Below are 13323 nucleotides of genomic sequence, written 5' to 3'. Positions count from 1 at the left end.
TACACACACAGGTGCGCGCGCACACACACACAGAGAGAGAGAGAGAGAGAGAGAGAGAGAGAGAGAGAGAGAGAGAGAGAGAGAGAGAGAGAGAGAGAGAGAGAGAGAGAGAGAGAGAGAGAGAGAGAGAGAGAGAGAGAGAGAGAGAGAGAGAGAGAGAGAGAGAGAGAGAGAGAGAGAGAGAGAGAGAGAGAGAGAGAGAGAGAGAGAGAGAGAGAGAGAGAGAGAGAGAGAGAGAGAGAGAGAGAGAGAGAGAGAGAGAGAGATGCAAGGGGCAGGGCAGCAGCATCTGACTAAATGCAGAAAACCTGGGACTTTACTTTCCTTATCGAGGGAAATTCTTAAAGTAACGGAGTAACAAGTGGTTATTTTGGAAATTAACGAGTTACTGGTTACTGAATTCGCAAAACTAACGCGTTAGGTTACTCGTTACTGAAAAAAACGAATAAGAGTACTCTAACGCTTTAGTTGTAACGCGTTACCCCCAACACTGTAGGTGACATTACTATACTAAACATCACTGATGACACATATTAACTGATATACCGTTACTTTGCTTGGCATGTTTTTTAACATACTTATAGCTCTACTATACTACGTTGTAATTAAACAATGTGTGATGCAGGGACAACAAACAACAGAAAAGTTTAAGAACATTTTCTACATTTACAACATTAAGACAGTAAAATGTTGATGTTGTAAATGTAAAGTTCAGTAAAGTTCACCTGGGGGCCGTGTACGGCCCCCAGGTGAAACCCCCACAAACTTTCCTCAAAGTATTACCGGGTTCTCTCGTTAGGAAAGGAAATTTCCTAAGCAAAATACAGAATCCTTAGAGGCCCCAAGATAGCCCAGTAACTCACAGAGACTTTGTGTTCTTTATTTCTGGGTGTTGAATGAAGTTTGAGTTGTCCAATAAAATGTCTAAACCTAGGTTAGTTTGAGCAAATTCATTTATAGAAATATTCATAATATGAGACCTTTTTTAACATACTTATAGCTCTACTATACTACGTTGTAATTAAACAATGTGTGATGCAGGGACAACAAACAACAGAAAAGTTTAAGAACATTTTCTACATTTACAACATTAAGACAGTAAAATGTTGATGTTGTAAATGTAAAGTTCAGTAAAGTTCACCTGGGGGCCGTGTACGGCCCCCAGGTGAAACCCCCACAAACTTTCCTCAAAGTATTACCGGGTTCTCTCGTTAGGAAAGGAAATTTCCTAAGCAAAATACAGAATCCTTAGAGGCCCCAAGATAGCCCAGTAACTCACAGACTTTGTGTTCTTTATTTCTGGGTGTTGAATGAAGTTTGAGTTGTCCAATAAAATGTCTAAACCTAGGTTAGTTTGAGCAAATTCATTTATAGAAATATTCATAATATGAGAACAGTGACTAGTTCTCTCGTTATTTCTCGTTTGAAACAGAACCTGTGGTTTTGAGGGGAGAGAGTCTTATAAGACATCTGGGATTTCTGTCCCCCTCCTGCACTTGACTTTCTACATAAATTTTCATCTTTAATTTTATTGCATTACTTTATTGTGAAAAAAAACACACATACGATTCTCCCATACGAACAGACAAGAATGTGTGTTTGCATGTGAGAATTGCCTTCTCAGTAGTTCATTGTCAAAGTTGGAGGGTAACTTTTGCATTAACCTCAATGAGTAGATAATACGGTAAAGGTTACATCATGTGTTGTGTGAAGTGTGTTTTGTGACACCTATAAGTAGTACAGACACCTCTGTGGCCCCCACCGCTTACAGAAGAACAAGGAGCCAGTGGATTCCTATGAGAAGGTTTCTAACAAGGAGCCAGTGGATTCCTATGAGGAGGTTCCTAACAAGGAGCCAATGGATTCCTATGAGGAGGTTCTCACGTGACCCAGGTGTATTCCTGAGTCCGTTCGTGTGTGTGCGTTATTCTGAGGGCCATTCCTGATGAAGCCAAATCCTGACCTGATGTTCAACTCAAATGAGGCCCAGTTTGGCAGTATGGCCTGATGTATAAACAACAATATTAATTCATAAGGGAGCAAACATATTAGTTAAGTGTGGCTGAATAAAGAATTGTATCTGAATGTGTCCCAACTCAGCTCATTGGTCGGTTCAAATGGACAAAGGAGGGTTGTTTTACCCGGACAACCAGTTTGAGATCCTTCACCTAGACGGTACATAGCTATGCTAGCTGTAGCATGCTATCTCCAGCCACCGAGTCCCAGAACCAGGAACACATTTTCTTAAATGGCCATGGCTTGTAGACAGCAAGCATCAACTCAGTAAAACAACCTTTTCCACCTCTGACCTCTTAGTTCAGGCAGAAACGACGAACATAGCTATTCTGAATGTGCTGTTTATATTGTTTTTCCAAATGTGTCTTCAATAGGTCTTCAAGGGAATAAAGATATACACCCCTCAATGAAAGTAGAAAATTGTCTGAAACAATATAATTTTGACAAAGTTTTAGTTTTTTTTCAGTGTGTCTGTTGATGTGTGATTTTGTGTGGTTAGGCCATGTATTATCCAACCACATACTAGATAAGTATTTGCCGGCCCCATAATTGCATTAGAAAGAACAAGGAAGTGTGCTTAGTAAAAGAAAAATAAATAAATAATAATAGTATTACTGACATGCCAAAATGGTATTTCAATGGTATAACTATTCATAGGGACAAATCCCTCATCCCTCACTGAAGGCACATATCACAAAAGAAAAAAATCTTTTGGTTTTTTCTGCAGTAGCCCCGCAATCAATTTGCCAAAATCAATGGAAGCAGATGAGACTGATTAGCTCTGTCAAGCGCTCACGATGAAAAAAACATAATATTTTATTTATTTATTATTATTAATTAATTATTTATTTTTTATATAATTTAAATTCACTGTTCTCAAAGAGATGGGGAAATTCACAAAAAATAACCTTTGATTTGGAGATCCTACTCAAGCCGGAGTAAAGTAGAGTAAACACAGGTGTCGCTAATGACACTCATGAATTACATGAGTGTCTGTGTACTACTGTGCTCTGACTGGTTCTCTGAGTGTCTGTTAAACTGTGCTCTGACTGGTTCTCTGAGCGTCTGTGTATTAATGTGTTCTGGGTGGTTCTCTGAATACAAACAGCCGTTTAGTGTCTGTGTATTAATGTGCTCTGGCTGGTTTTCTGAGTGTCTGTGTATTACTGTGCTCTGACTGGTTCTCTGAGTGGCTGTGTATAACTGTGCTCTGACTGGTTCTCTGAATGTCTATATAAATGTGCTCTGGCTTGTTCTCTGAGTGTCTGTGTATTAATTAGGAGTGGGAAAAATAATCGATTCTTCGATGCATCGCGATACTCGCCAGAACTATTCTGTCTCGATGCAGATAAATTAATAATGGGAATTATTTATTTTTTTGCCTGCTGCAACATTCTGTTCGCCAGAGAGGGATACGTTTTGTAATTTTAAAATCATTGAATTTATCTTCAGTGTGCATTGGCCAATCTGATAAGTCTTGACACGATTGCGATTCAGCCTACGCATAGCATGCGTGCAAACTCACAGCCAGACACAAGAACTCCTTCTAATTCAAGAGCAGCTTTTCCTTTAATGACATAGAAAAGAAAGATTAGAAAGAAAATAAAACTGAAACCTATTTTTTGCATGCTTCCATATTGTGTTATAATGCAAGCTGCATTGATTATTGCATTGTTCATAGAAAGTCATATTTGTGACAAAAGCTTTCTCTCTTATGAAATATTAGATAATGTAGGAGATCGCAATGAAATGGAGACGGAGACTTGATTGCCGGTGAAAAACACGAGAAGGATTTATTTCCCAAAACACAGAACCTGCACAGCCAGAGGTGCGTTCCTTAAGACGTGCGTCGTAACACCCAGGTGGGTCCCACGCCCCCTTCCCTTAAAGGGGGCACGCACCATATAACATACACAGTGAATTACGAAACCGCTACAGACGCCCCCCCAGAATTCACACTCCCGAACAGTCAAGGCCAACGGGAAGGAGCCCTGAGCACCCGCCCGAAACGACTCAGCGGAACCGGTGCGGGGGCCGAGGGGGCCACAGCAGGCAGCGCAGGAGTCATGAGGCGGTGTGGCTTGGAAACCGGAGGACGACCCCGCCGCGGGGGCAGAGCCAACCCCACGGGCTGGTCCAGATCCAGGTGGGCCGGCTTAAGGCGATCGACCGAAATGTAGTCAGGCCTGCCCCCAATGTCTACCAAGAAGGCCTTGTCACCGGCCTCCAGGACGCGAAACGGACCGTCGTAGGGAGGACGGAAAGGGCCCCGATGGGCATCATGGCGGAAGAACACGTACCCCGCCGTCCGCAGGCTGGGCGGCACACAAGCCTTCGGGAGGCCGTGCTGCGAGGTGGGCATGGTGTGAAACCCCGGACCCTGTCCTGGAGCGAGGTCCGCTCCTGGGCCGCCGACCAGGGAGCTGTGGCGGTGGGGATGAAATCCCCTGGAACCCGTAGTGGCTGCCCGTAAACCAGCTCGGCCGACGAAGCCCGCAGGTCCTCCTTAGGGGCAGTCCGGAGGCCCAACATGACCCAGGGGAGCCTATCGACCCAACCGTCATCCGTAAGGCTGGCCCGGAGTGCAGCTTTCAAGGAGCGATGGAACCGCTCACACAACCCATTAGCCTGTGGGTGATAAGCGGTTGTTCGATGGAGCCGCACACCCAGGCCCCCGGCGACCGCATTCCACAGCTCGGAAGTGAACTGAGGTCCCCTGTCAGAGGAGACATCAGAAGGGGGGCCAAACCGGGCGACCCAGGTGCCTATGAACGCCCGGGCCACGTCAGAGGTCGTAGTGGATGCCAGCGGGACAGCCTCCGGCCAGCGGGTGGTCCTGTCCACCATCGTCAGGAGGTAGCTGAACCCTTGAGAGGGCGGCAGGGGCCCCACCAGGTCCACATGCACGTGGTCGAACCGCCGCTCCAGCACTGAAAAATGCGCCAGCGGAGCAGTCACATGCCGATGTACCTTGGCTCGCTGGCAAACCACGCAGGCCCGAGCCCAGTCCCGAATGTCCTTCTTAAGGCCATGCCAGACAAACTTCCCGGCCACCAGCTGCTGCGATGTCCTCCGCCCAGGATGGGCAAGGCAGTGCACGGCATCGAAAACCTGACGCCTCCAACTGCCGGGCACGACCGGCCTTGGCTGTCCAGTGGAGACGTCACACAGGAGCGTGGCACCGACGTTGTCATACTTGATGTCCTCCAAACTGAGTCCCGTGACAGCTGTCCTCAGAGCCTGGACCTCCGGGTCGGAGGCCTGATCACCTGCCATGCTGGTGTAGTCGATTCCCTTTAAGGGAAGGGGGTGTGGGACCCACCTGGGTGTTACGACGCACGTCTTAAGGAACGCACATCTGGCTGTGCAGGTTCTGTGTTTTGGGAAATAAATCCTTCTCGTGTTTTTCACCGGCAATCAAGTCTCCGTCTCCATTTCATTGCGATCTCCTACATTGGTGACCCTGACAGTTTTCGGACGTTTTTACCGGATTACTGTTCTATGCGCTGGAAGAGCGAGGACGCGCAGATCGGAGATTGGGCTATGGAGTTCGATTCGGCGGAAGATTCCGTGGCTGCTGCTCCGGTGATGGCAGTCTCCCTGAAGCTCCCGGAGTTTTGGGAACGGCAGCCACGGGTCTGGTTCGCGCAAGCGGAGGCGCAGTTCGCGCTGAAGGGGATTACTGCGGATGAAACCAAGTTTTATTATGTAGTCTCCGCGCTTGGTGGCTCGACGGCGGCCAGAGCGATGTATATTCTCGAGGACCCCCCGGCCCGTGGGAAGTATGAGTTGCTAAAAGGGTTCCTGATGGAGACGTTCTGTTTGTCGGAGGCTGAACGGGGCGAGCAGCTTCTGGCATTGAATGGCCTCGGGGATTCCAAACCATCGGAGCTCATGGATCACATGCTCAATCTCCTGGGGAGTAATAAGCCTTGTTTTTTGTTTCGGGGTTTATTTATGCAGCAGCTGCCAGTGCGTGTCAGGGCAGCTCTAGCCAACAGCGACACCACGGACTTTCGGGCTCTGGCTAGGGAGGCGGATTGTTTTTTCGCCGCCGGGCGCGAACGCTGCACGGCCGTATTGGCTCACACCACTGGCAACCTGGAGATGACGGACACCATCGCTGTGGCCGCGGCGACACGACGACAGCCACAGCAGTCTGCAGGCCTGTGCTATTTCCACGCCCTGTATGGACCCAAAGCTAGAAGGTGCCCCCCCCGTGTAGTTTCGTGGCATCGGGAAATGCACGGGCCGGCACTCGCTAGCTGCCGTGTGTGTCGGCCGTTCTGGGGGTCTGTTGTTTATCACAGACACAGGCTCTGGGCGACGGTTCCTGTGTGACACGGGGGCCCAGGTGAGCGTTCTGCCCGCGTCACGTATTGACAGAATGGGGGGCGGCCACGGCCCCGCCCTGGAGGCCGCCAACGGCAGCCCCATCCGCACCTTTGGGACTAGGACTGTTTCTTTATGTTTCGGGGGTCAGCGTTTCGGCTGGGATTTTGTCACCGCGGAGGTGTCCACACCCCTCCTCGGCGCCGATTTCCTCTGCGCCAATGGCCTTTTGGTGGATGTGATGAACCGGCGCTTGATAAGTGCTGAGACTTTTAGCTCCCTGGCATGTGAGCTCAGTGGCTCGGGCACGACGAAGCTGTCGGGCGCACTCTCACCCTCCGATGTGTTTTCCTCCCTCCTCGCGGAATTCCCGGAGCTTACGGAGCCCACGTTCTCAGCTGCCGCCACCAAGCACGGAGTGGAGCATCACATCGCGACCACTGGCCCGCCGGTCTACGCCAGGGCCCGGCGCCTCGACTCTGCTAAGCTCGCCGTTGCTAGGTCTTCCCCGCTCCACATCGTCTCGAAGCCTGGCGGTGGGTGGCGTCCATGTGGGGATTACCGCCGGCTCAATGACATTACGGTGCCCGACCGCTATCCGATTCCCCACATCCAGGACTTTTCTGCCCGCCTGGCCGGTGCGGTAGTGTTCTCCAAGGTGGACCTCGTTCGGGGCTATCACCAGGTGCCCGTCCAGCCGCAGGACGTCCCGAAGACGGCGGTGATCACTCCGTTTGGACTATTTGAGTTTTTACGGATGCCGTTCGGCCTGAAGAACGCAGCCCAGGCCTTTCAGCGCCTGATGGACACCGTGCTGCGGGACCTGCCATTCTGCCTGCCATGTTCGTTTACCTGGATGACATTCTGATCGCCAGCGCCTCCACGGCCGAGCACATGAGGCATCTGCGGACACTCTTCGAGCGGCTCAGCCAGCATGGCCTGATTGTCAATCCAGCCAAGTGCCAATTCGGCAGGATCGCCATTGACTTCCTGGGCCACCGCATCACCAAGGAGAGAGCTGTTCCCCTGCCCTCGAAGGTGGCTGCAGTGGCGGACTTTCAGCGCCCTCTTACAGTTCGAGCCCTGCAGGAGTTTTTGGGGATGGTGAACTTTTATCACCGTTTTGTTCCCCGTGCGGCCCGGCTCATGCGGCCCCTGTATGAGGCACTCAAGGGTAAGACCACGAAGCATATTATTGACTGGACCGCTGAGAGAGAGGCGGCCTTTGGGGACACTAAACGGGCATTGGCCGAGGCGACTATGCTGGCACATCCTTTGCCTGCGGCGCTGATTGCCCTGACCACCGACGCTTCGGACTATGCAGTTGGTGCTGTGCATGAGCAGTTGGTGAACGGCGTCTGGCAGCCGCTGGCATTCTTCAGCCGGCAGCTCCGCCCCTGCGAACGGAAATATAGCACCTTCGATCGAGAGCTCCTCGGCCTTTACCTCGCCATTAGGCATTTCCGTTTCCTGTTGGAGGCTCGGCCATTCTCCGTTTTCGTGGACCACAAGCCATTGACGTTCGCGATGGCGAAGGTTTCAGAGCCGTGGTCTGCCCGTCAGCAGCGCCAGCTGGCCTACATCTCAGAGTTTACAACGGACATCCGCCATGTGGCGGGTAAGGACAATCACGTCAGGGTCACCAATGTAGGAGATCGCAATGAAATGGAGACGGAGACTTGATTGCCGGTGAAAAACACGAGAAGGATTTATTTCCCAAAACACAGAACCTGCACAGCCAGAGGTGCGTTCCTTAAGACGTGCGTCGTAACACCCAGGTGGGTCCCACGCCCCCTTCCCTTAAAGGGGGCACGCACCATACAACATACACAGTGAATTACGATACCGCTACAATAAGTTAATTAATCTGTTGATGTCTTTAATGATCATCACAAAAGTAGGAAGTGATTAGCAAACTCTGTGTAGCAAACCCAGATGTATATATATATTTTTGAAAATCACGCATGGAAATGTACATAAAAAAAATTGTTGAATCGAGATGCATCGAGAGGCATCGATAATCGCTTCAGAATCTAATCGTTGACCTCATAGTCGGAATCTAATCGAATCGTGAGGTGCCAAGAGATTCCCACCCCTAGTATTAATGTGTTCTGGCTGGTTCTCTGAATATAAACAGCTGTTTAGTGTTTGTGAATTAATGTGCTCTGGCTGGTTTTCTGAGTGTCTGTGTATTACTGTGCGCTGACTGGTTCTCTGTACATAAACAGCCATTAAGTGTCAGTGTTCTCCGGCTAGTACTCCGGCTTGTCCTCTGGATGGTTCTCTGGAGGTCAAAACTCAGCGCACTGAGAGAGAGAGAGAGAGAGAGAGAGAGAGAGAGAGAGAGAGAGAGAGAGAGAGAGAGAGAGAGAGAGAGGGAGGGAGGGGGGGGGGGGGGGGGGGGGGGGGGAGGGAGGGAGGGGTATAACCGTTGTACCGAGGAGGGATTGAGCCACAGACGCTGCCAGGTCTTCACTCCTGGTCCTCAGCCGGCCTCTGCTACCTCGCTCCACCTCCTGCACCTCGACACCCTGTCCTCCGCCATGTCTCCCCTACTGAGGAGCCCGCTGGCAGGGTCAGGGCCGGACCTCTGCTACCCCCTGCTGCTCAACACCTCCTGCCGGCTGAGCCTTGGGCCCCGCTTCAGCGCCAGCCTCCTCTACATCCTGACCTTCTCCCTGGCGCTCCTCACCGTGCTGCTCAACCTGCTGCTCATCGTCTCCATCGCCCACTTCCGCCAGCTGCACACGCCCACCAACATGGTGCTGCTGTCCCTGGCCGGCTCCGACCTGCTCATCGGCCTGGTGGTGATGCCCCTGGGGGCGCAGTACTACATCAGCTCCTGCTGGTTCCTGGGTCCCTGGCTCTGCTCCGCGTTCTACATGCTGACTTACGTGCTGACCTCGGCGTCGGTGGCCAGCATCCTGCTCATATCGCTGGACCGCTACCTGGCCGTCTGCCAGCCGCTACGCTACGCCAGCGAGGTGACCATGGGCCGGGTGCAGCTCGCCGTGGGCCTCTGCTGGTCGTGCGCCGTCGTCTACAACGGCGGCCTCTTGGTTGTGAACATGCGAGGGCCGCCCAGACGGACGTCGTGCCAGGGGGAATGTGTGGTGATAGTGGACGGGTCATCCGCTTGGTTGGAGCTGCTGGTCACCTTCCTGGCGCCCATATCCACCGTGGTGGCGTTGTACCTGCAGGTCTTCGGCGCCGCTCTGTCCCAGGCGCGGAAGATGAGGTCGTCGTGGGCGGCGGCGGTGGGGGCGGCGGCGGTGGGGGTGGTGGCTCGGCGGTCGGAGTTGAAGGCGGCGCGGAGGCTGGGCGTGGTGGTGGTGGTGTTCCTCCTGTGTTTCTTTCCCTCCCTCGGGTTCATTGGTCAGGATGTGTCGGTGAACTCTGCCGCCTGGTTCTGGAGCAGCCTGTTGTTGTATCTGAACTCCTGCCTGAACCCGCTGATGTACGCCTTGTTCTACCCGTGGTTCCGGTGGACGATCAGACTGATCATCACCCTGCAGATACTAAAGCCAAACTCCAGCCGGGCCACCGTGCTGCACTGACAAACTAAGAATAAGGGGACATGTCTGTTATTTTTTATTTCTCATTATAACGGCAATCTGTGAGGCATTATAATTATTATAATCAGATGTGCATATGTTTTAAAGGATCATCAATTGTTAGATTTGTATTGGTTTTACTTTTGTGCATTGCATTAATTACCAATTAAAATGTAAGATTGAATGTTTATGTTTAATTTAGTTGAAAACATTTTACATTCGGCCGTTTTAATACACAATATCTTGTGTGGTGAGCATTGTATAAGTATCGGCCAGACTCCGATGCCACCCTATTCTAGGAATACGCTGACAGATGTTATTTCAGGAATGTATAGGCATGAAGATCATATTCATCCTGCCTCTTCCTCTTCCTCCATATACCACGGGGCACAGAGCGTTCAGCCGCTCTGGTCCCCGTCTCTGGAATTCATTTCCACACCAACTCAGAAACATCCACTCATTCCCCCCATTTCAAATCACAACTTAAACCCGTGTTTAAAACTGCCATTTTCCATCTGATGCCAATTGCTATCGCTCTTACTTTTGTTATTATCTTTTCTTTATCCTTTTGTTATTTCTCTTCAATGACTTTTGTGTATCTTTGGGTGTCCTCGAGTGCCGATAAAAGGCGTCTTCAAATGAAATGTTTTATTAATAATTTTATTATAATAGATAGGCAGATGTGCATATTTATGACTGTCTACTCTTCTGCGCTGACAGATATTATTTCATGAATGTAATGAATGTTTTTACTCTTGTGTATTGCATTAATAATAAATTAAAATGTACGATTGAGTCTTGTGTGGTACTGTATGGTATAAGTATACCATATTCTAGGATGCACTGAGAGATATTATTTAAAACGTTGTATAGGCGATAGGGCATAAGGAATATGATAGGCAGATGTGTATATTTATTTCTGACTGCCTTCGGCAGTATAATGGGTTGTAATAATCAAGGAATCTTTTATCTTCAATTTTTTCTTTTTCTGTAAACAGTGTGTGCAATGAAGTCTGCGTCATTAAAGCTTAATATTGAATGTATATGTTCAATAAACTTGAAATACGTTTACATTCTACAATTTGAAATCAGAATATTGTGTTTGGACGGCACGGAATTAGTAATAGAAAAATGAAATAGTAATAGAATAAATAAAAATATAACCGCAAGCGGGGATTAACGGGGTCTGAGCAAAATTAAAAGTCAAGAACAAACTAATGGAAGATATATAAATATAACATATAATTGTCATATTTAAGGAAAGATGTTTCACTTATAAACCTGAACTGCAGCCTCATTCACATGGTCAGAATGACTATTGATAAGCACGCAACATCCAGAAAACTCAAAGCACACATTTCTCAAGTGAATTAAGGGCTTTCTTCAAAGCATATACCTGAACAATCTTTGAAATTCTTGGGAAATTAAACATTTGTTGTCAAGAACACTAACGGAAGAAATATAAATATAACAGAGTTAATTATGAAGGAAAAATGTTGATGAAGAAGTTCCCCTTAATTTCATACTGTGTCTTGGCAGACCCATTCTCGGAAACGAATGAGCCGGAATGTTGATTGCCTGATGAATTTCAGGTGCTGTTCAATGTTGTGTTTCTTAAATGACAATGAGTGACATTGACAGAATGTCATGTTCAGCATGCTCTAATCAGGATTCGAACTCTCAACCTAAGGAACACCAGAACACGGCCTTATCCCGTTGAGGCACTGACATTCATGAACTGCATTAACCTCATTCACATTGTGAAATTGTCGATTGATAAGCACACACCATCAAGAAAACTCCAAGCGCACATTTCACGAGAGAATTAAGGGCTTTCTTAAAAGAGTACAGATCTGAAAATGTGCACTGTTAATGGTATCCACCTAATGATAGCCGTATATTATTATATTATATATTATTATTATACAATAACAAAATGGTAATATCTGCAAAATGGGTTGAGACTGTGGACGTTTGGCTTTTCTAAGAAATTGTGGGAAAAGTGAAAAATTTTAGAGCAGAAAACCAGGGGGGGGAAATATCCATCTGATTTTAGAGATTAATATGATGAAAGAATTTTGCTTCCAGGTCAATCTAGCAAGGAGAAATAAAGCTAGTTCATAATTTTCTTAAATAGCGCCACCTTTGGATGCAGTACCACAATTTGGGATTATGGCTAGTGGGGGGGTATTGGTAACCATACCTGAACATTTCAAGAGTTTTCAAATTACGGTACAGGCTGCAGTATGACTTTTACAGAATTTGAGGGGGGGGAAAACGTTTCAGAAACAATAGGGGACCATAGTACAGCGGATAAGCTCACATTTTAATAACAATTGTGCACTTTGTGCACGTGGGACCCACCTGGGTGTTACGACGCACGTCTTAAGGAACGCACCTCTGGCTGTGCAGGTTCTGTGTTTTGGGAAATAAATCCTTCTCGTGTTTTTCACCGGCAATCAAGTCTCCGTCTCCATTTCATTGCGATCTCCTACATTGGTGACCCTGACGTGATTGTCCTTACCCGCCACATGGCGGATGTCCGTTGTAAACTCTGAGATGTAGGCCAGCTGGCGCTGCTGACGGGCAGACCACGGCTCCGAAACCTTCGCCATCGCGAACGTCAATGGCTTGTGGTCCACGAAAACGGAGAATGGCCGAGCCTCCAATAGGAAACGGAAATGCCTAATGGCGAGGTAAAGGCCGAGGAGCTCTCAAAGCATGAAATTTCTAACATAGTTAGTACATGCCATAAGGTGTATTTCAAGATGTGGAGGGAAGTCAGATTTTGCCTGTGACGGCCGTGAGACGCCAAATTCAAGATGGCCGACATTCCGCTGGGTATAATGTTCAGACGCTCATAATTTTGGAACCATGCAATGTTATAAAACATTTAAGATGTCATTTCCAACTAAAGTTGATATGCCCAATCATTTGGTGACACTTTTGAGAAACCTAGTGTTTGAGGAAACATATTTAGGTCAAGGTCAAGGTAAGAATTTACCAAATTTTGTCCGTAAATGCGAACTTTGCCAGGTGGTGGCGCTACATCAAATCTCTTAGGGTTACCAAAATCCACGTGGTTGGTCCTGTACCTGTCATGAATGTTCACAGAAAATTTGACATGTTTCCCATTAAAACCTTTTGAGTTATCGAGGTCACAAGGCAAGCCCACGTTAGCGATGATCTGCCTTTTAGTTTAGAACCTTTAAATTAAGTTGTAACACTGGTTGAGATATATAATAGGGAAACCATTTGCTTGCCTTTTTAAGAAATAATAAGGATAAATTAACACCCATGGTCTAATAGAATACTACATACAAATGATTGCCGAAAAAAATCTAACTGTTATGCCCTAGTCTTGGGGTTGGAGGACACAACTTAAAATAAGTTATTTTCCCATGCCGCAGTCCACAAATCA

The 13323-nt window shown here is 48.1% G+C and overlaps 1 protein-coding gene across 1 annotated transcript; it reads left to right on the top strand.

Annotated features, from left to right (window-relative positions):
* Positions 1-8891: 8891 nt before the first annotated feature.
* On the top strand, positions 8892-9905 carry LOC130385957 (trace amine-associated receptor 13c-like). Its single transcript, XM_056594741.1, has one exon. It carries the CDS (start codon positions 8892-8894, stop codon positions 9903-9905), a length of 1014 nt encoding a protein of 337 aa, XP_056450716.1.
* Positions 9906-13323: the final 3418 nt, after the last annotated feature.

This window comes from Gadus chalcogrammus, chromosome 7, assembly GCF_026213295.1.
Source record: "Gadus chalcogrammus isolate NIFS_2021 chromosome 7, NIFS_Gcha_1.0, whole genome shotgun sequence".
In the NCBI taxonomy this organism is placed as follows: Eukaryota; Metazoa; Chordata; class Actinopteri; order Gadiformes; family Gadidae; genus Gadus; species Gadus chalcogrammus.
Note: the sequence above shows the minus strand (reverse complement) of the source record. Positions and strands in the feature narration are given on the sequence as shown.

Excerpts from the sequence above, each read along its gene's own strand:
- LOC130385957 (XM_056594741.1), top strand. The coding sequence starts at position 8,892 with ATGTCTCCCCTACTGAGGAGCCCGCTGGCAGGGTCAGGGCCGGACCTC.